The 24,415-nt window shown below is 38.4% G+C and overlaps 1 protein-coding gene across 9 annotated transcripts in view; it reads left to right on the plus strand.

The window, feature by feature from the left end:
• The window catches only part of LOC119650702 (tyrosine-protein kinase Fer), a 132,859-nt gene that overhangs the window by 36,240 nt on the left and 72,204 nt on the right, over positions 1–24,415 (plus strand). For all 9 annotated transcript variants that reach the window (XM_038053695.1, XM_038053691.1, XM_038053690.1 and 6 more), the window contains one exon: positions 10,931–11,118. In XM_038053695.1, the coding sequence (XP_037909623.1) occupies positions 10,931–11,118 (188 nt within the window). The remainder of the gene's footprint in view (positions 1–10,930; positions 11,119–24,415) is intronic.

Raw genomic sequence — 24,415 nt, forward strand, 5'->3', positions numbered from 1 at the left:
CATGCCAACGAGATAGTGATCCGAGTCTATATTGGCCCCCCTATATGTTCTGACATTCATCAAAGCTGAGAGGTGGCGGTGTTCAATCAGCACGTGGTCAATTTGGTTGAAAGTGGTCTCGTCTGGAGAGCCCCACGTATGTTTGTGAAACGCTTTCCACGCAAACCAGGTACTTCCAACAACTATTTCGTGTGATGCTGCTGACTGGATAATGCGCAATCCGTTATCATTGGTATTCTTATGTAACCTATGGGAGCCAACGTATCGCCTGAATACTGACTCTGTTCCTGCTTGACTGTTGAAATCTCCAAGTATAATTTTGATATCATACTTGGGACAGGCTTCGAGGGTTCGTTCTACTGCCTCGTAGAAGGTATCCTTCTCCGACTCTGCAGTCTTCACTGTAGGGACGTGAACGTTTATGAGGCTTATATTTCTAAACTTGCTTCGCAAACGCAGAGTGCACAGCCTTTCGCTTATATTTTCAAAGCCGATAACAGCAGGTTTCATTTTTTGGCTGACTAAGAAACCTACTCCGAGCACAAGGTTTACTGGATGACCGCTATAATATATAGTGTAGCGGCTCTTCTCACGGAAACCGGTCCCTGTCCATCGCAACTCTTGTAACGCTGTTAAATCAACCCTATTTTGGGACTTGGCTAGCTGCTGAGCAGCATTCGGTCTGTACAGGGAGCGCACGTTCCATGAGAAAATGCGCAAATCGTTATTCCGTTATTGTTGCCGGGTTCGTCGTTGTAAGATCCATCCTCTCCGAGGCTCCTTTCTTGGCGTCGTAACATCGGTTTTCCGTGTAGGGTTGTCAGCCCTACCCAACCCCCAACCTGGAGGCCTAGTTGGTACATTTGGTCCCGTTTTTAGGCGCAGAAGACTCGCCTTCATCCTTCTCCGTCTGCAGTTTTTCATAAAGAAAGAACTCCACGTGGAGGTGGAGATATGGTTTGGTAGTGGAGCTGTTGGTATTGGTTCAGCAGGTGTTTGCCAGGTTTTATGCTCCAACGTGGGTACCAATCCACGTTTCGCCCTGGGACCTATACTACCCTTTGACCGCCAGTATGATGCTTCCTATTAAAGCCTGCCTCAGTGCAAAATCATGCGCACCTAGGATGAACCGGTAAATTTATAATATATAATATATAATATGCTATTATTGACTTTATTTGAGCAGATATCGGAGGCTTAAATTTCGTATAGATGCACAATTGTGATTTTTTTTAGATTTTGTGGTTGGATAGGTTCTGAGAACGAGACCTATTTCACGTTTGCATTGTCTGACTTCGAAAACTAACGCATCGAATTTTCTGGCATTCGCGGCGGAATTTGTAGAAGCAGGCATAACCAAATGTATATTTTCTAGTCTCCATTTTCACTGATCTTCTTGAAATTTCACAAAAAATTTCCTTAAACTATGGTAAACAACCTACAGTTTTCTAATTGCCTTAACTGAAAATTTAAATTTGTCGAACTTTTGTTAGTTACTCCGTCATTCTGTTCTGGGACAAATAACTGACAGTTGATGCATTACATCGGGCTAGGCCTATTCAATTTAAGAGCACACAACATATGGTTCAGAAAGTCTGATAATTGCCTTGAGTGAAATTTGCTATCGAGTTCCATATTCCCTTCGGAACATAGTCCTAACTAAGATGTCCGGAAACGCTTCCTCCCCTCCACCCATTCGAGGTGGCCTTACAGTAAAACAGATAGGCACAAATTACTCGAAGAGCGAAATACGTGTCCTTGCTGTTGCCCATAACCCACTCTTCACGACCGTAGAACAGAATGAATTGAAACACGCTCATCAGCAAATAAGCCCTATTGGATGCGAATCTACCCAAAGAAGCTTATCATCGTATCTACCATAATGCCAAAGGATTTCACCGCTGGCTATACCGTAATATCTCCAACTTTTGTGGCTAGGACTATGAAAATCTTCTTTTCTTAGGGCGATAACTTCGATTTTCTTTACGGCCTATCAGGCCAGCTCCCACAATTGAAGGTATTTCTTTCATCGACCGAACAATGGGCAGTCTTCAGCACGTGCTCTCCCTCTGCCAATAAAGTCAGCCCAGAGAGATAAAAGTGCTTACTCCATCTAGATCAGCTCTGGCAAACAGCGTAATCGATGAGATCCGAGTTTATGTTTGATCAATTTATACCTGAGGCTCTTTGTATCCCTGTTAACTTCACAGGATAGCTCCTGTTAACATCGTAGTTGGCGGAATTTCTTCTGCCTTGGTATACGGTGCCTTCCATTTCGCTAGAATTTGAAGCAGTTCTTGTCGTAAACTGACTGTTTCGGTTGTACCTCAGTGTATAAATGGTCTCCCGTGACGGTGTCCCTTTTTTCGACGCTAATACATCGCAGACTACTGTGGCACGACTCATCGCTGATTCTACTGAAGATTTAATGGTGACTCTTCTATATACGGAAGGATTTTGTGGCTTGTTTACCCCTCTTGACAGAGTTTTGGGAAATGTATCTACGTTAATTTTTGTGACGTTCCACCAGGTGGATATTCAGCATTTTGAATGGAATGAGTTGGTGACTAGTGACAACGTAATCTTCCAGTGTAATCCATTTTTACCCTGCTGCCACAAAGAACTCAGTACCAATTTTGGGAATAGTGTTCCTGCAACCAGAGTGCTGGGACGCTATCGATATGTATGTCTCAAGCTTCTCTCAACTCCCTTCTCTCACTAAGCTTGATATAAAATCGTCACACCCATTGCATGTGTTTCATGTGTCACAGTTGACGTACACTCACCGCATTTCATAAAATAGGGATATTCGATGTGAATATCAAAGAGGAAGTGAAAATCCAGTCAGGATGTAACTTGTTTAATAATATTATCTACATACGTGAAACTTCAATGAAGAAAAGGTATCTTTTTCCGAAAGATAAGATACCCACTCAAATATACAGTTATAAAATTGCACATTAGAATTAACTCTTTTATATATCAAGTCATCAAATGCAAATATGAGTAAAATACAAGTGAATATTATGTCATAACCCAGGTGTGAAAAAGATACGCCAAAACATACAGCCCTGGTTTGTCATAAAAAAATACCTTTTCTGCACCGATACTTGAAATATCAGATACCACTTTCAATCAGAAGATAACTTCGAAGTCAAAAATACTGTGTTGTACGTAAGCACTATTGACATTTATGGAAATTTTGAGAGTTCCATAAAAAATAGCGTCCCATTGGCATCAATTTATTATTGTCTACCTCCAGGTTTGCTTATCATTCCTTGTTTAAGGATTGAATGTTCCTGGGTCCGCTTCCATTTGATAATGGTGTACTAATATTCAATGACTGGGAGGTGTGGAAGGAAACCCATAATTCGCAAGTCACCAGATGAAGAAGTGCCCCGCTGTGCGTCTTTCCTCCTAGCTAGCGATAATCGCGTCAGGGATTTTTCAGCTTCATGCATGGTCGAGCCAATTTTCTTTTGTCTGCCAATTTCTCTTTGCGTTCTTTTTAAGAATTTTGGTTCGTGAACTAATTGAAAGTATGCATATGACAGTAAAGGTAAAAAAAGTCCCACGCGGTAACAAATAATTTAAAAGAACCTACGTTCATCTAGTACTAAGTTAACGGGCACCAGACGATGGAATCCTCTTCCCTAGCATATAGCGAAGTAGTTTGGTCCTTGAATAGTGCTGATGAAGCTTATGGTTCGGTAGGACCTTCTATTAGTTTTTGATGGATTTGTCGTTGGAAAATGATGCTGTCACTCTGTAAGTTCAAATTCCACTTGGCAGAGAGATTTGTGCCGGTTGTCAGTTCATTCAGTTGTGAATGAGTAATTGAATCAATTTGGGCTGTATTGATCGTGATCCAACATTATGGAACTTTACTTAGGTGTGGACGGATCCGCACGTTGCCAACTTCTAGAACGTATTGTAACTTTGTCCTCTTAGTTGATAACGTTCAACTCGAATGATCTTTCGATCATCCTCCAACTACTGTTTCATTGTATACCCTCTGAAAAGATGATCGTCTGGTATGACTTCGACTTCGACTGGTATGACGTCGGCTTCATCCAGGACAAAGGTAACTCATCAGACGCTGACTCTGCCTCTGCCCTGGAAGAAACTGTAGTTTCCTGTACTATTTTTTAAATTGTTTTAACTTTGGGTGTTGCCTCAAAAAAAGGAGCTCATGGACCAGAACTTTGGGAGGTAGTTGCTCTTCAATTGGTCTGGTCTGACATTAAGTGGATGGCTGACCCAGGGCTTCCTCAATTCTGAACAAAAATGATTCACCAGATACTAACTAAGTGAATTGATTTTCTATCAAACTTCGATGCTCATATACACTAGTGGTTCTTCTGGTTTAAGATCTTTATTCATCCCATTTGGCTGATTTACTCAGAGTTAATTTTCAACAACACTTTCCTATGTTGCTTGAAACTCTATTTGACTTGAAATTAATAAATTCATGGAATCTAATCGTTCCACATGATGTATTCAAAGTACAAAGTCCTCATAATCGTTGTTAGAAATATTACTATACCTGACTTCATTAAAAACATTTTAATCAGAATAAGTATATCATATATCACATTGTTTGATTAATGGGGTGCTGATATCGATGAGATTATCTGTCAACAAAGATTGGAAGGAAGCAAACCATTGATAAACAAGTCGAAAACGAGAAACTCGGCGCTTCAGTTAGAAAGGTTTTGTATATTGCCTAGGAATATTTGCGTGCATAACTGTTGCATTTGCACGTAGCTCATAATGGATATGCGTTTAGCAAGCCGAAAGATTGTGATATTAATACTCAATGTTTTAGATTCCAGTAAAAGCAAGAGGAAACTTTGAGCTACTATAACTATGTCAATAATAATACGAACTTAATATAGTAGTAGTATCATGTTTTGTATCATAGCCTCATGTTTTGTATGTTAGCATAGCTTGGTTCTAGGGTGAACTTAAAGTTGGCTCCCCCGTCAATATCCAAAAAATATAGCAACATACTATTATTAACCTTATTTGAGCAGGTATCAATATGGAGGGTATTTCAGAACCCAGACACTATATAGAGGCAGCTTTGTGATTTTTTCCAGATTTTTTGATTGAGAAATAAACACTTTCCAGGCCCCGGCCTGCCTTTTACATCAAATGACATAACTAAGGTCAGCTTTGGAAAGTACTAATCGAGACCTTCCATCTCATACCCCGCATAGTAAAAAAAAAGTCTACAACCCTTTCGCACATATGGCGACCCCCTTCCCCTTAAACTCAATGAAGAATGATATCACTCACTACATGGGGGGGTTCACGGGCCCCACCTTTCCACCAAATTTTGTGTCTATAGGGATTGCCGTGTGACAAACAATAAACCGATTTTAATAAGGTGTTTTACACAAAACCTTAAAAAAGGTATTTTCCACGGAAGATAAGATACGTACTCGAATTTATAGTTCAACTCGGCAAATGCAAATATGTGAGTAACTATTATATCATACCCTAGGCGTGAAAAAAATACATAAAAACGTGGTGCTCCGGTTTCTCATAAAAGATTCTTTTTTTGTACTCACGTCCAATATCAGATATCACTTTCAAAAGCGCTATACCATAGAAAACACAAATTTCCGCAATAATTTATTCAAACAAAAGAAAATACTTATTTTGAATAAAATACAATCGTTAACCTCTATATTTTGCTTTTTAATTCTGTTTGCATTTGGTATTTTAACGAACTTCCTGTGAACGAATTTAATTACTTGGTTGAGTAAATATCCGACGTTTTAATCCGCAGTTTTTTTCATATTTTGTGTTCCAACTTTTTTGTATTTAACCATACAAATAATATTATATAAAATAAGGCAATTTGTATTTTAATTTAATTTAATTCTAAGTAGAAGCAGAACAATGTCCTTTTCAAATATGTATTTTTGAATATGGTTTTTAGTAGTTTCCGCTGGGTCAAACCTACCGGAAAATAAAAAAAAACTATTATACAGGGAAAAAGAAAGCCATTGCTATGTTATCACATTCGATGAGAATATCGAAGAGGAAGTGGGACTTCAGGCAGTTACTAAGTTTCAAACTCAAATTATTATGTACCCAAGCACTATCAAAATTTTCGGAAATTTTTACAAAGTGGTCTTTTCTTTAGCCTTTGTTCCTTCCACAAACCGTGTCGGCTCGTCATGATCGGTTGCGCCATTTTGTTCTATCAAAAGCTTGATCTGGATACAGTCGTGAAACTTTCAAATCACCACCCAAAGTATCAAGCCACCGTTGTTTCGGCCGGCCTTTTGGTCGCTTACCATCGACTTCGATGTTCAGACTGATCTTGATGAGTGAATTCTTGTTAGCGCAATTTCCGTGACCATCCCATCGAAGACACCTGTCTCGGAATTTTCCCACACTCAGAGTAACTCCATATCAATCGCGGATGTCCTCATTTCGGATGTGATCAAAGCGTGTCACGCCACTTGTCCTATTCAACATCTTCGTTTTCATTACCGCGAGATGCCGTTCGTTGTCTTTTATAGTAGGCCAACACTCAGAACAATAGAGGATGACAGGACGGTAAATTTTAGATTTAAGACGTTCATTAACAATTTGGTCACAAAGAATACCACTCATGGACCGCCACTTCATCCAGGTTGCACGAAGCATTTTCATAATGCAGGTCTCTATTGGCTTACCCGAGATATTTAAACCGCTCAGTTCTGGGTAGATCACAGCACTGACGGTGATAGTGTTTATTTCATGGGGATCGGCCGTCAGTTTTATTCAGATTCAATCTGAGAGCGTTTTGCATGAAGCGATCATTCCACTTTTAAGCAAGTTTCTCGAGATCAGTTTTGCTATTAGATGCTAGGAAAACATCATCTGCGTAAGCAGTGTATATATAGGGCACTGGACGTTGGATGTCCAGTGTGATAGTGTCCATAACAAGAGTAAAGAAGAGGAGTGGTGAGAGATCGCTTCTCGATGAACACGTACAGAGACACGAAGCGGTTTTGATACACCTGACACACTTCGAACTTTACTTTTCAGATCGTGGTAGAACAATTGAACCCAACGCAGGAACTCTTCTGGCACTAAGTATTGACGTAGAGCATATTAAATGAGTTCGTGTGGCGCCCGATCAAACGCTTTCTGTAGATTTTGAAATGCAATGTAAAGAGGGCAATGCCTCACGATGTTTCTCCATGAGTAACCGCGCAACGTGTATTGCGTCAGTAGTTCCGCAGTTTTTGACAAACCTGGCTTGACTTACGGTTATTTCAACGATTTCGCAAAAACGGTTGTCAACAATGCGTCCAAAAATCTTCCGACGTCCAAATGTCGACAATGCTTGTGGAAGTGGAGGACGAAGAAATTGTTCCGTTGAAATCTGCTCGAAATACCATATTCTCGCATCCAATCGTCGCGGCTCGTCGGTCGATAAGCAAAGTACCGTTCTTGTCATTAACACAACAGAAGTGTTCGATATTCTGTGTGCGTTCATGTCGGCTTTTGACATGACATTCGATACATATCTCTTTCGCCATCTCGAGTGTCCAGTTAATCGTAAAGATTTTTGTAATAGACCGATTGGGTGACAGTGATCGCTTTCTTTGCTTCCCGGTTGGCATTCTTGTAAATTAATCAATTTGCAAGCGAGTTGTCGCCGAGAAACTTGAATATCATCATTCCAAAGCCAATCTCGATTGAAGAACCGCTTACCTGGCTTGGTGACCCCGTGGGTTGCACAAGCCGCTTTTCACAATTCGTCCACATTCGTAATGATTGGTAAGCGCTCACTTACGCGATCTCTTCCTCCTTCTCATGAAATCGCCACCATTTAATGCGAGGCGGGCCAGTGCGTTCCTCACGCTGTTTTATCGGTGGCTTCATTCGCAAGGCGACAATCAGTGGTCGATGTTGAGGTGCGATGGTCTCATAAGGAACGGCTTTGCAGTCAGTGACGGTGCTAAAATGTCGGCGACTTATGAGAATATAATCCATTTGCGTTTTTCTCGTCCCATTGTAAAATGTAGGAAGATGAGACAATCGTTTGGTGAACAATGTATTCACAAGTACAAGTTCATCTGAGTCCGGAAAATCCACTATACGCTCGCAACTCTCATTGCCTGTTTCAACCCGTTTTCAATCACAGTACATGTTGCCGTCTACCTTTTCACCAACATGACCATTAAGGTCGCCTGCAATGATTATATAGTCATCAAGGCACATGTTACAGGTCTTTCTTCGTTGCTTCTTCTCACTTCAACCATCTAGAAGTAAGACATTTGTAGCGGATGAAACTATTCATACTTACCAGCTGGCGGCGTGTCCTACACAGAGCGTGTTAAACACAGCGCTGACGAAAATATTTATACTTATCAGCAGGCAACGGGTCCAGCACAGACCTTTTCAGACACAAAAGTATTCTTCGTTATTCCACATTCTTCGCATAGTGAATATGTGAGTATTCACACTTACCAACAGCAAGCGTTACGTATCCAGAGCGGAGCGTGTCAGACGCAGCATATGGAGAAGTCAAGAAGGCTCGTCTCCTAGGTTGAATTTGTATGGTGGGAGAAAATCATTCGGCATGTACGCCGTTCCATGCCATCGTGGAAGTATTTCCATTTGCAATTCTGTGCGAATACGAAACGTTTGCTGCTGGTAAGGATAAATACTCGCATAGTGAATTTATGTTAGAATAACATACTCTTCTGTCTGACATGCTTGGTGCTGAACACGCTATCTGCTCGTAGGTATGAATAGGGGTTAAGATTTCTATCGGAGCAGAAACAGGCAGGATGTGCGAACAGATATTAATAACAAGACGATTTAAATGCTTCGCTTTCAGACCTGTGCCGAAGAAGTGCACCAACGATGGGTATAAAATATGTAAAAGACTCGATGTTCTTACTATACACGGTCGTAACGACGCGCCGTGAACGATGTTCTATATATGCTATTGACGATGTTGACGTCTACAGCTACTGTGACATGCTCAGCATTCCAACAACTAACGGGTGAAGGAGCATTATAATCAGATAGTCCCCGACTTTACACGTGGGTAAAATAGTGAAAGGCCGAGGCAAGAGGCAAGAGAAAACATTTTACTTGGAACATTCTTCTATGTCTAACAAGGATAGAGTTTCCCAAAAACTCCTAGTGGACAGTTCCTGATCCTAAAACGTACCCGGATGTCGCCTCCTGAATTTTTACCCTCAGCTCGTGGAGTAGTGCTTCCGTTGATAATTACCTTTCTGGCAGACATGTTGATTGCAGTAAAGCAACCACATCGTCTCAATTTAAAACTAGACAAAAGGAAAAAAAATGTTTTAATCTACATCAATATAGCTAGGTTCTCAGTTTGTATCTGAGCAGAGAATTGAAGGCATCGATCAATTTGTATATCAAGGAAACGTGCTTTATGCCGACGGTGGCATCGAACTGGATGTCGTCCAACGCGTAAAAAGCGCTTGATCCGCTTTCGCTGCCCTGTCTAAAATCTGGAAATGCAGTTATCTTAACATCAACATAAAAAAAATGTCAGGCAATGACGGCTTTAAGGTTTCTTACCAGGGCAGAGGCAAATCGTCAAACGCTGCCTTACCTCTGCCCTGGGAGCAGCGTGACCGAAGCGGTTCACAGATGTTAAGTGCTCCTTTATATAATTCTCAGAACACAATATGACTACGAATTATATTTAGCGTACTCCTTAGCATCTTGCTGAGACATCGGTAATATATTCTTTCTTTAGCTGAATATTTCGTGAGATGTTGATTGGATCTTGGTACTTAAGTACATTTTTCGTAGCAGTGGTTTTCCAATTCTTCTCTTGACTTCTGAGACAATAAATTCAGAAAAGCGAAGATTGGATGTAAAATTTAACCAGAAACAAATATCAGTTTTATTTGAAAAGCCATTCATTTAGAAATTCATTAATTTAATTTGGAAAAATTTTAATTCCATTAAGAAAGTCATTGATTTGATTTAGAAAAATGTCAATTTTATTTGGAAAATCATGAATTTGATTTGAAAAAATGCCGTGATTTCACTTGGAAAATCGAAAATTCCAATTGGCAAATGTTAACTTCATCTAAAATGCTAATCTATGGTGGATATGCTATAAATAAGTTTTAGGTGATTGTAACAATTCGAGAGTTAATTTCATCACGTGACTATACTTCTATGTAGGAAGTAATCCAGTTTAAAAACACATTAATTTGAGTTATTTCTCTGCTTGAATCGAATAAGCTTAAAGTTTCACATTTCAAATAAGAATATGTAGCCTCTGTGACGCTCCAACATTATTAAAGTTTTTCATTTTCTTTTCCGACGATATAATGGAAATATTATGAGAGGATAGACACTCTTTCTTTTTTGAGGATTTACCCCACTTCACTTTAAGGGAAATTCTTTGACATGAAATGTAAGAGAAACGTTAGAACTATTTTCGATTAAGTTTCTGGGTAAAAGAATGGAGTGCGGAGTTGGTTCAAAAGTACATGTTTAAATGAAGGACCCTTCTTAGTAACTGAAAAATCAGACAAAATTCAGGATGTCTTAATATGTTATTTAGACCTTAAATACCCACTACCCCTATGACCGCTCAAGTCCTGTTAATAATAGTATATTATTATATTTTGTAAATTTTCTGGAAACCCCCCTCCTCTCCTATATTTATTTACGCCTAAATTCAGTCAGTTATATATTCAAATCCTCAAAGTCATAACATGTTGTAAATAAATAAATATTAATAATAATTTTCATTCTCATACGTACTCGTATGTATCTTACACAAAGAAAGCGATTTTTCAGAGAATCGCTTTCCTCTGTAACTAAATTACATATAGCCATAATATTCTAATATTCTAATATTGATAACTCAATTCCAAATTAAGTGATAAAATATTCTCCTTTCTATTAACAGGTAGCTTAATAACAAAATCATGGCGTGCATACATGGATGAATTAGATCACCAAGCAAAACAATTCAAGACAAATGCCGAAATGTGTGAAATGGTGTGCGATAAAATATCATATTTATCACAAGACAAAAGGAAAGCTCGAAAAGCATATCAAGAGGAACACACAAAAATATCAGCACGTTTAAATCACGTAAGTTACTCAACATTCAGATTAGTATGTAGTATGACACTAATTCCTATTCATTTAAATATTTATTATTTATTATATTCATAAATGAATGAAGTTCATAAAACGCGGAAAGGCGCGGTATAAACCGAATCATTCATTGCAAATGATAATCCATGGATTTGGCTTTTTGAATCTTGGATATTGGAGCTCCGACTGGTCCAAGACAAGCAAACTATTGTTTTTGCTATAGCATAGTTTTGGAATAGTACTTCTGAAAAATCCCTATTTCTGCCTCTAGCGGCACAAACTGAGTAATAGTCAAAGGAAATTTTGTAGTGGAATCAATGCCAGCAACGGCATGATCCACAATTAGCTCCGTTAATTTTAGAGGCTTACAACGTCCACTATTATTTTAAGCTTCTGACGAACTCGGCCGCTAATACTACTTAGTTTCGAGAAAATTAAATTCCTCTGATATCAACGCCTATGGCGAATGTTGCATTCCTCATGATTGACACACAAATTCATTTTACTATGTCTTGTTTTAGACAAGTGCATAATATTGGTGTCCTCAGGCTTTTTCGAAGAAACATTCTTCATCGAAATTAGGCGGCAAAATAGACTATTTGTCAATGTAAATTGAAATTTCTATGCGGTCTAGAATGGCGCGGTGTATGTATGGCGCATAGTGCCTGTAAAATTCTTTGAGTGGCTATGAATAGGTATTTAAATGAAAAACATGTGCGCACATAATTGGGGATACTTCAGAATACTAATGATAAGTTAACCTGTTTTCAAGAATTATAATAGTATAGCCCATTGACCATTAATATTTGTTTTGTTTTCAAATAAGTTTCAAAACTTACTTTGGGATCACTTTCGTCGTGTGCCCCGCTTTCGATGAAACTAGTTTTTGTTCAAAACAATGAGTTGCCTAGTTTTTGGGTTTTGAGTTCTCACTTACTTTTAATCTATTGTACTCAATTTGATCTATTGTATTACAGTATAGATATGATACTTGTTATATAATTTTTATATTGCCAAATGTGTTGACCACACACAAAATATCGAAATTTCGAATGCTAATCACTTCTGTATGTTATATGTTCATGATCCAATCAGTTCTGAATTAGTAATGCAGAAATATGACAAAAATTTGAATACAAAAAGAACGAAAAAAATAATAAGTGCGAGTGTTTCGAAGTCTGAAAAATTCAACATTCATTGGCAGTTAACAAAAATATCAACATTTGTTAGATTTGTTAACAAGGCCCGGGGTTTTAAGTCTGGGTTTTAAGTCTACCCTGTACTATCTCCCTATTTCAGTAAAATTAAAGCCTCTATTCTGCGCCTCGGAGAAAACTCTATGCCCAATGAAATAACGCCCTTTTTCACACACAAAGTTATACCGCTCTTGTCACTATAGTGTTGAAAAAAGCCTCGGTACGCACTATTAAATGTACTTTTCCTTCAACCCGCTAGAACCATCCCTTCTTGCACACTATCAAATATATCTGTAGACATTATATCGCGGCTTACTCTTTTGATGAGAAATTCTCCCTTCCTGTAGCCTTTTCATAAACGCTGTAGCCTGACGTCACTCTTCGGCATTATGATCTACCACTTACCTTCGAAACATACAATCTTCGGATTTCCTCAACCAAAACTTCAAAAGGAATAATTTCCAAAACAACGAGTATGACGTTGTGTGCTGTAAGAACCGTCTTGGTTGACCGGAGTCGACCAAGAAAGCAGAACTATTCGAAAACCCACAACGAATTGGCTGCTTATAAATAATAAAGGACCGTAGATTGTCCCGCATCGGAACCTGGAATTTTAAAAAAGCGAATATGGCGCGAACATATCATAAAAGACTCGCAAAGCTAAAATGAGAGAAATTTAAAAAATATCAGCTTGACCATCTTCCACCGATGTTTTCCCGCGGCTTTTGGGGATCTCACCTTTCGTTAACACTCTGTAACCTTAAAAGTAAGTAATGTCCCATTTTAGTTTTTCCAGGTTCCGGTGCTGTCCCACGCATTGGCTAAAAGACACATTCAATTTCGATTAATGACACGTGAGGGGCTGCAGGGTCCAAAATGAAAGCTCTCCTCCACAAAATTTGCGAAACTACCTAGTACAAGCGATATACTTCAGTGGGGCGGAACTTCGCTTTTTTAAGTTTTTGAAGTAGCTCGGCAGCCTTGGTCGATTACGATTTACTAGGATAGGATTTATCTATTGCCCAACCCAATAAGTCATTTCAATACGCTAGCAGCACTTAATGCGCTCAAACGATATAGTGCCCTAATTTTCTCTTATATGCCTAAAAACTAGGGACCTTTGTTAAAATTACCACATGCTGTTTCGTACGAAATCTTAAAACCTTCATTCGACTACTATCTAATATAGCTTCAGTCTTATGTTCCGCCCTATCCGCCATATCCCATAATCAACCTGACCGAAGTCACACATGCTCAGTCAACATCTTCAAGATGCTTGTCTACTACTATAACCGTGATGTCGTCGGCATACCAATTAATGTAGCTTCCCGTGCGGTGCACGTTGTCTGTATGACCACGATTCCGTAGAAACGAGTCTATTACCGATCCTAAAGGCAGTTAAAAAGTTTTCAATTGGACTTATGCCAGTGTCATAAAGAAGTTCCCCTATTTGCGAAATAGTCCTCGATGATTTGCTGGATATACCCGTATACATAAGCATCTGGTTTAGGAACCTTATGATATCCATCGATCAAGCATATCACATCGAGGGTAATGAGTGCGGGGTATTTTTTCGCATCGCCCTGCTACCATATGCATACAATTGTTTCCTCAGCCTGAATGACCACTGCGTTGATGGCATCCATTGTTGATCGAGCAGCACGTTGCATCGACATTTCTCCTGGTTCCTCTAGAATTGCAGGTTTCTCTTATTGTCCAGTAAGCAAATGAATCGATATGGGGATGGGTCACCAGCAGGATTATCACTACAACCGCAGTATTTTCTTTTCTATTTACTCAAAGAGACGCCCTCCTTCAAGCTGATATTAGAATGAACCAGTTCGATCTTGGATTTAGTCCTGGCGATTTGCTGGCTTCTACCTTCGCGCAGGCTGGTTTTCTGACACAATTAAAATATTATTTAGGGGAATAGCAAATCAGACATACAAACTTAATATAATAAAGGACTAGTGCTGGGAGATATGATTCTCTTCGATGAATCAACTCTTTTCGACTCGATTACTTTGTTGAGGGAAACTTTCATTTTACCATCAAAAAAGTTTACTTTTTACGAGGGGGGGGGGGGTACAGGTACATATAGGTAATCTAAAAGCACCAGGTTTACTGTAAATATTCATACATCAAATACTTGATATATACTATATGTGTAATACACACAGTACTTCGCATCAAGAGCCCATCCAAATCATCTCACCGGCTGATGTTTGAATCGAATCACACCTCGCACATCTCGCTGAGTTGGATGTGCAGCGTTTTTTACATGTCGTTGTGTTTGTGCTATGTTGTCGCTTCAATCAGAGCGATTCGATTTGGCCGTCTTCTTCGTCGAATTGCTTCTTTTGTGATGAGACGCAACATTCACACGATGGACTGACGGTCGGCTCACTTAATTGGCTTGGGTACTCCAGATTTGATAGGTTTTCTTGCTGATTTTATAAAGATGATGCTGGTTTTATAAAGATGATAATCTGCTTTTAAGAATATATAACATAACTTAAGCAGAACGTTAGGCAGTTGGTTACTGACAAAAGAATGTCTTAAGAGCAAGAACTTAGATGGATCCGCCGTACTGGATCGTCGAATTGCATCAGGGAATCGGATACTGTTGCATGTTCCGATTTGGCTTTCTCATGTCGCTGTCCACATTAACTTTCGGATATCCAGCTCTGCGTATCCGTAACTGAAAAGGCAGAGCTCGATAAGATAATATTCAATTCGATGCTCTAAGGTGCTGCAATTCCAGTACTCTTAGTTGTTTACCGCCTACATATTACCATCGTTCTCCCGGTCCTTTAAAATTCTCTTGTCTTTGGATAAATAAATTCTAAATAAGAATGGTTCTTTGCGTAACCGGAAGTGGGCTCACTGTAGCGTCTCAGTTTTACTCTGAGCATAAGACTCTTACTCTCAGAATCGTAGAGCGAGAGAGGCATACAAATCAGAGGCAACAGGAATAAAACTACCTAATTAGCTTTAAAGACAGAAGTCACCAAGGACTGGCTAGCGCAGTGGCGTATAGGTACTTATCAACGGTTACAATTTGAGGGAGCTCTGACCCCACTATTGAGTTGATCGCAGACCGGACCAATTGAGAACAAACCTTCCCGCAATATTGTGATCCACGCATTCCCTTTTTCTAGGCTGGCACGCAATTTACCAAGAATATATAGACAACTTGCGTTTTCGTCCAGGGCGGAGGCTACTCATCAGACTTGACCACAAATTCCTAATAACAAAAACCCAGATCTGCCTCGAATTTACTGGAAGGCTTGCATATATATGTTAATGCGATCTATTGGTAGGCTGATTGGGATCTTATCTTGTTACGATTTTTGCTTTGAACACGCTTATCAATAGTTCCTGTTCAGAACCTATTATTTGTTGCTATGTCCAGAATACGGTATATTGGTTAGGTAATCCTATCTTGTTCAGTGGATTTCTAAGCACCCTGAGTATTATGGACTTGTATATCGTAAATTTGTAGCGGAAGCCAAGCCAACAAGTACGATCTTTGTCATGAACCTAGTACCTAGACTAGGTTCATGACAAAGATGGTACTTGTTGACTTCCAATTCTGACTTCTAGAGCTGTCTTCTACTTTACCTTTGGATTTCCATTGTAAACTATAATCCTTATCTCCAGTATTAGCCTTGTCAAGAGGTTATACTATTATAATTTCCTTCTTATCAACAACAGTCCAAAAGCCTTCGATGTACACATATTATCCAAAATTTCAGAAGTGTGTCTTTTCCAACGATATTTTTGTTTTTGTAATGACATAATCAGATTGGTCGATGGCCAGAAGGCCATCCTAAGTGACCAAAGTCGACTAAGAAAGTAGAGCTATGCCACAACCTAAATAGTTGGCGAAGTTGATCGTGAAAATTCGCCCGCAAATACTGAAGCTCCACCGAAGTCTTCGTACCGGACCCTGAAAATCAAGGAAACATGGGAGATCGCTTGAATCTAATGCAAGAAACTTTGAGATTAAAAAACCCCGTATCTGTAAAACTCCGGGCCCGAGTACTGCGATTGTAAAGGAAAATCCATGGCGGTTTGTAACTTCAATTGATACCTCTCCTGCCTTTAATGTGCAATGAGACGCGGCAATTAAGGCCTTGATATTCTCATGACATTATATTGGGGATCCCACTTATTACACTGTGAGTCTTGCCGGTTAGACAGAAGAAGAGGGAGTCCTTAAATAAAGAAAAATACTACAACGCATGGCTTTATAATTCATTAATACGAAGGAAGTAAATTTAAAAAAGAGAATCAAAATAAAAAAATCGAATAGAACAAATAATCAAAATAAAGAGATAAAATAAAAAAAAATATAAAAATTATTAAAAACAAACCAAAAGAAAATAAAATGAAAATTTTGTTTACTTTTAGCAGATGTTAAAATTTAAGTAATATTAAAACTAAAAAGTAAAAAAATTCATTAAATAAAACAATAAAACTAACATGTCCTCCTCCTCTTCAGGTTTGATTCACATCGATTTAACTCATCATCAATTAAGTGCAAGTTTCCACTTCACCATTTTATTACACCTTACATTTCATGCATATGCTTCATTAGCAACCAATAATTGTAAAATAGAGACAAAACATCCCCGCTTTCAGGAATGAAACCCTTAAAATCAACCCATCTTCATTTCTGACGATATAGATACCATCATTATTGCGTATGTCATTCACAATAAGCATTTATCAACGAAACTGACTACAATTTGTTTTTCAAGCAAAGGTTTTACTACCCTGATCGGATTAGTGGTTATGAGTGTCAATACTCCAGCTTCAGCATCAGCCAGAATATGCAATGCCGGTCCCAAAGGGGTTGGAGTGTTTCTTCCTTATATTTATGTTTAATAGGATTAATGAGCCTAACATAGATTCCTCGCTCCCGGATTCAGATACATTTATCTTTATAAAGTCCGCGAGGTACTTCTTTTCGAAAGATAATAAGAAGCGCACTCCCGAGTAAGTGGATAACTTATGTAATTTGTAGTTATTTTGTATAATCTATTAGGAGGACTTCTTTAAATAGTTCACTCATATTACAATTCATTCGGACTGCATATAATTAAATCACGACTTGTATCGGCAATTTAATTAACGGAAGAATATCCAAGCAGATCATCACCCACTGATGATTGGGTCGGTCGCAAGGGTTGATAGCCGCTTCAAAACAGTCTTGCAGTTAGCACGACTTTGGCGCCCATAATCCACTCCTGAAAAAGGTAAACATCAGGCATTTCCTAATCCATTTAAGATATGTTCCCTGTTGGGTACTTCCGAACGAGAATAGTCACTATAGTCAAGTTTACGTTTAAAAATGCACACTGCGATCACTTCTTAATAACTTGCAATATCCAATTCCACTTTTAGTTAGCTCCTAGCTATGCAACCATTTCGTGAGTCCAACTGATTACTGGTCCAGTCAAGGTTATAGTCAACGCAAACACAATTATCGGGACATACAAGCTGAAGAGTATGTCCCGATAATTGTGTTTGCGTTGACTACGACCTTGACTTCAAATTCAATGTCGACAGTGGCAATAGCAAAAATTACATCAAATTTTAGAGGCATTACAAAAACAAATTCCCATTCGCCCCAAACACAAAACCTTGGTATTGCACATAATAATATGCAACATAGGTGAGGAGGACATGTTCAAGCAAAAGGTCAACGATCATTTTGCACTATTGAACGGAAATTACTATATTAACATTTGAAATATTTAAATACAAATGAGTTTCAGAGTTTTAGGGAAAAGTACAAGATTGTTATATTTTGTAAACAAAATTAGGAAAATGAAAATTAAATGGATCATTTTAAAAATTAAATTTTTAATATAAAGAATGTTAGAATGGGAACTAAGAAATCTTAAGAAGTGTACTGGAGAAACTAAGAGGTATTGAAACGTGATGAAAAGAAGAAATGGTGCATATTAGCAAATGCACCCCCTCATCAGATTGTCATTGGGCAAGACGAATAAAATATTTCTATAAAAATTTCAAGCAAGGGGGTGATGATGGTTTGCCTACTGCTATTCCAAGTGTTGATTTGTTGAATCGTCCTCTAAACTTAACTCCCTCATACAGATTGTTGGTAGCTTTTTGTGTAACTTGAACTTTTTTGCCATGCGGTTGTTTCTGCGTGAGGGTTCCACCATTCCATCCATTCTTCAAACTAATCTAGAATTCTCTTTACTGAGGCGCTGGGAAATAGAAGTCGAAGAGTAAACGAAAGAACCCATCATTTTATCGTACGCTATATTTTCACTTCGTTCAGATTGAAATTTGTTCATCTACTATTTTTACCGTCTATTACCAATTTCTAAATTTAGCCCCTCGACTTCTTGTAGCCCTTTCGCAATACTCTGTGTGACGACTTCATGCTGTGATGATTTCCCTGGATTTGTTGAATATAAGTCTTAGCATTGAGGAATTCACAACCCGCAGAATTGCTCGATTATCGACTTGTATTATTGACTACTTCATCCACCCTTTTCATGAAATCTGGGAGCTGGTGCTCCTTTATAGCATAGAATTTCCTTCTTTTAGGGCCTTCCTGATCTGCTCATCGTATTCTTTCATGTTCGTAATGTACATCTTATTATCCTAAATAATATAGTACATCGGCTTTTTCTGTAGTTCATTCGTTATTTCCTTGTAAGTCCTTAATTCTTTCGGCTGAATTTTATGTTTTACTGAGTTCAACAGTTGGTAACTGTGGACATTTACACATTTTTTTTTTTTTTGAAGAAAAAAGCGTTAACGTTTTCGATGCTGTGGTTGTGTGCATCTCTTTTTTGCTCCTTTGTAGAGTATAGGCCTCAGTTTTGATTTAATTCAGTTTCATTATTATAATACTTTATTCTGCGTAAGTGATAATCCAACAACAGCGGTGCAGAACAAAAATAAACCCAAATATTCGTGATGAACTAGGATTTGAACCCAGAGGGATGAAATTGAGAGGCAGGCGCTAAACCATCTTGATCGTCCCATCGTCAAGTGGTACTATTTGGAGAACAAAAAAAGCTAGATTGGGTCAACGGTCGAATAAAAGTCGCTTAAAAGTTAAGTACATAAACAGGCTGGTTGCTGCCAGTTTCTATAAGCTCAGAAAATATTCTATCCATTGACTGGTGCTTTACTTGATTTTTGGTTACTTCCTACTAGCGTAATCTTGTTGAATTTGTCATAAATATAGGCGTGGAATTTTGGTGTCGCAAATACCATTCTTTAATGAAACATTTTCGTTTTCTCCCTTTTTTCCTAATATAATTTGCTCACACGTAGCCATCGTTGACAGATTTATTCTTGTCTGCGCCTCTGCTTGACTCCGGAGACTGTTTGGATCTGTAAAATTGTATATGACTATTGAGTATGATGTAAAATTTCCAATTATAACAATTGACTTAACCAAAATCGCTTTTCATACTTGATATGTTAGAATCTTAAAATACGATCAGAGCGGTTGAAGATTCTGGAAGCATAGAATATACACAATTGTACATATGTATATAAATCAGGAGATCGACTTCGATATTGAGATATAAAGTTGAAACTATCCTTTGGTTTAAATCGAAGTAGCGAAGCGGTGATAATAAATTACAAACCATTTAAAGAGTCGTTACAGGAAATAGTAGCAATGAACCTAACCGTTTTAATTTGTTATCTATTTATTAGCTTTCTTGCATAGCAAAATCTTCTCAATTTTCTTTGAAAACCATCGGCTTTCAAGTTAGCCATAGAATTTTATCTTTGTTATTTTCCACTCCCCCATTTAATTTCTTCATTTTAATGCATAATACGCAATAATTCGAGAACATTAATTGTACAAGCAAATCTATGCATGTATTCCGCATCTGTTGTTGTCATCATCATTCAAAAATACTTCTCATTTTACTTTTGCTCTATCAAAGGCTAATTGTTTATTTTCATAATAATTTCCAATTGGATCGAATTTTCCATATGAAAAGTTGGATCAATTTGCAAATTACCAAAAAATTTAAATTTGAGAAATTTGAATTCAATGCCAATTCTATGACGAGTTGCATTTAAACGGTGCCGGTTTTTTGTTTGAACAGTTCGTTTCACATTTAGGTAAATTATTGACTTGGCATGCAGCCAGAATACATTAAAATTACAAACTGTATGTTTTAGACATGAAAAAATGTTTTTTCAGTAGTTGGTGTGACGGATTGAAGCGATGACATCATCATAATAAAAATTCAAAATTAGCTAATCGATCCTATGCTGTCTGAATCTATTCCTCTACAATAAGGACGGAGAAATTACAATTTAACATTCATTCCAATGTCATTGTTATTTAACATTCAATTGTTAATACATATCGAGACGAACAATTTACAGATCACTTGTTAAATTTTAAAGAACATTAGAAACAGTTTGGGATTTCCCCAGTCAGGAGGTGCAATAGACATTCTCCACATTAGAATTGTGTTGCGAATCCTCGATACATCCCATAGACTCGATTCTAACCCATCACATTTGATCAGGACACTTACATATATTGAAGCCAGTTTACCCACAAAGCAATTAACTAGATGAGCATTTATTGATTTTGTTGCCCTTCAGTTTCGAAAACCCCAAACACCCTAAACAGAACACGTGCTTCCTAAACTTCAAATCAGAACTATCGCTACAGATTCCTCTAGGTGCCTTCCAAGTTTTTTTCAATGAGTCTAGTCATTGAATGTTCATAAAATAGCAAAAGTAGAATAATATGTAGTAGTCAAAACAAACGTACGTACAGATACATGTGAATATGTGTATCAATGGAGGTCTAGCATTCATGAAATATTTTTTTAATGAAAACAAGATCGCATCTGTTTTCTTCGACGATTGGAAGCAATGATTTGGCTATATAGTTCAGGGTCGTTTAAATTAGTTCAAATTCACTAAAAATTATCAATAAATCTCGTCCGACGGCTTTTTCCACGAACCTTAGGATTTTTTTAAAGCAATTGTTAAGGCTTAAGTAGAAACTAATAGATATTGCAATATGTGTTAACGAAGGTACTCAGAATATTTTCGACCAGCTTGTGAGTTTTATATCGCCTGTATTTATTTATTCATAGAAAATTCAATGTATGTGTTAAAAACGATTTTAACTCCGAAAAGGAGGGAGTGAGAGGTAAACATCATAGCAGCTGCCGAACTAGAATTTATTCACAAAACGGGTCCATAACCTTTACGAAAAACAACGCTTGCGAGAGAATCGGTACATAGCGATACACTTCATCTTGCGAAGTTTTCACGTCGAATAAAAAGATAAGGATAGGGTTAGAGTGACGGCGCGGCAGTTTGCCCATACATATAAGCCTGACTGCCATCTGCCCTTAAAGTCAGAACAGAGAATTGGTATAAGCTGCTCATATTGAGACTTTGTCAGCAGCGGGATTGGCTGGACTAGATCGGGTTCGTCATTTTTCTCGGTCATAGGCCCGTTCCAGGTGCAACCGAGAGGTCCTTAAATTCCCATCTAACGTATTAAGTCATAGCTGTTTCGCTCGTCTTTGGGTATTTTCATCAGCACACAACTTAACCAGTCAACATTCAAAACCATATAGGGAGACATGGTGAACAACGATGTTGTAAATTTTGAATTTGAAACATTCATCATAAAGGATGCCATTTGTGGGAAAGCCACGTCATCCAAGTTACGCTGATACCTGAAGCAATTTCAAGGCGAAGTTCACCATTGGCTAAGAGCACTGGTCCAGGATACTTCAGTCAGTTCACGGCAGATTACTGTCACTGACAGTGACATCGCTGTTGCCCCCTGGTCCAGAATTTTTTTGGGGCGCAATGGAAACTAACCGGATTGGATAGGTATTTTGGTAAGGGGAGCACTACTTATTCTGGGCGCAAATTTTCGCTTCATGGTCCTGCTTGTGTTACGATTCTTCGGGAAAGTATGCAAAGAGTATTACTCTGTTCGTTCATGGTAAAGGTTGTGGTGATAGAGGGCGCATTACCAAGAAGTGGGCGCGGCCTCAAATCAACATTGTGCGTTGGAAAATGGGTTTACAGAATAGCCACATTGGTGCCAAATAGTCAAAACTGAGGTTTGTGTTCACTGCATCCAAAAAATAAAATCAATTCGATCCCAGATCCTGAAGAGTCGTTTACGATTTGCCTTTCTAGATCTCAACAGTATAAAATGCGACACAATGTTGAGATGATCCACATTTTCTAGCAGAAAGTTTAACTTCTAGTGGAATAGTGAATTTCTTAGTTTTCAGTCGGGTCGCCATCGAACCAGACAATTGCCCAGATGATGATAGGTAGAACTTCTTAAAGAGAGAAGATCAAACTTACAAAAAACCTAAAGGAACTTAACTTAGTTGTTCAGCGAAAAAAGGGAAGCTTGAAAAACGCTTCTCAGAAACGAAAATAATCTTGGTGGGATTCTACGAGGGATCGCATCTCCCATTTAATTATTTTTCAGAATCTGGGACTACCATAAGAGGCTTGGGAAATAATAGTACTACCAGCAGTAATCAGATAAAATCTACTGAGTTTGGAAAGAACAAAGCTTTGCACCGGAAGAAAGGCCTAATAAGGCCTTTGAGGTGACGGCAAAGAGAAAGTCCGACACATTCGCCAACTTTTGCGGAACATGCATTGCAAAGGAGAAAGCAAAACGTACTGATTTTAGGTTACTCAGACATGCGGAGAGGAGAGAAGAACGAGATGATACTCAGGGGCTCAGAATGAAGTAACGAAATAAGTGAATAAAGTGACCACTATAATTCTCTGTTCGAGCCCGGATTTTCTTCCTACTGCCCTGAGAGAGGGTGATGCTTCTCACGATTTTTCTACATAAGTAATCGGCGAGCTTGTATTGTGCCAGTAGATCCATAATTTTTAAAAATCTGGCTTATTTCACAGTAATTTGAAACAGCTATGCTTTGTCAATCGGATGTCGTTCTATTCCCCCCCTGTGAATCTCCTTAAATACAGTGAGTAGCATTATTCCACGTTGAGTTCAAGGGGGGGGGGCATATACGCAAAAGGGGGTGTACATTTTTTTCACCGAATATAGTCTTATCAAATGAAAGGTATCGATTAGTACTCTCCGGAGTTAGTATTTGTTTTGGCATTGTTTCCAAAGTGGAGTATCGCGAGGGTTCGTAAAGGGTGAGTTACTTCAATGGCTCCGCCTTAAGTTTATCCTACAATCATCAAATTTTACAGTAGAACATGATACTGCCAAGTTTTGTGGAAATCGCACCGTTAATAACAGAGTTATAGTAAGTCAAAATTGTCACTTCTGTGCAAATTTTTTGCCATCCAAGGCTTTGTATGTCAGTATCAAACTAAAGTGAATGGTCTGTTAAACTAAATGCGTAAACCTTACGAGCTAAGTAGGAAGAAGCCGAATGACCATTCGAATATAAGCAATGCACAAAACCTTTAATACCCGAAGCGTCCAGTCTCCGATTTCGCGACCTGTACCTTTTTCGCTCCAAAATTGTCGCCATAGAAATCCCGGCCTGTGACGTGTAAGCGAGTGGGATGACAATAAGCTTTACAAACTGGTCGTCAAGTCACTAAACTTTTTTAGTGGTGTCACGGAAACTCTCAGAGATGGTGTGATAGGTATGTGGGCTAGCAAAGTTCGGGAATTTACTCGCATTTTTTCCGCGTTGACGTTCTATGGCGCAGCTCCTGACACTACACGAAATATTATATTTCACGTATACATACGAAATATCTCAAGTATACACTTTATCCTTTATTTATCATTGTTTCAAAGATATGTCTGGTCGGGTGTGATTCTTTGCCATAGATGATCTCTGGTGGGACGTGATTCTTCACAGATAATGAAGTGTGACATTCGCAGTTGATAATGCTAGGTCGGGTTCTTAGTACTTCGATTCCACACATGTCATTGAACCAGAATTTCATATTAAATAATCAGCGCTGGTCGGTGTAAGACCTGCTTCTTTAGTAGATAATCGTTATAGTGTTAAAGATCACTTCAATGTAGATGTCGATGAAATATGGAAAAGAAATAAGTAACTCGTTAATCA

The sequence above is a fragment of the Hermetia illucens genome, chromosome 3 (assembly GCF_905115235.1).
Source record: "Hermetia illucens chromosome 3, iHerIll2.2.curated.20191125, whole genome shotgun sequence".
Taxonomy (NCBI): domain Eukaryota; kingdom Metazoa; phylum Arthropoda; class Insecta; order Diptera; family Stratiomyidae; genus Hermetia; species Hermetia illucens.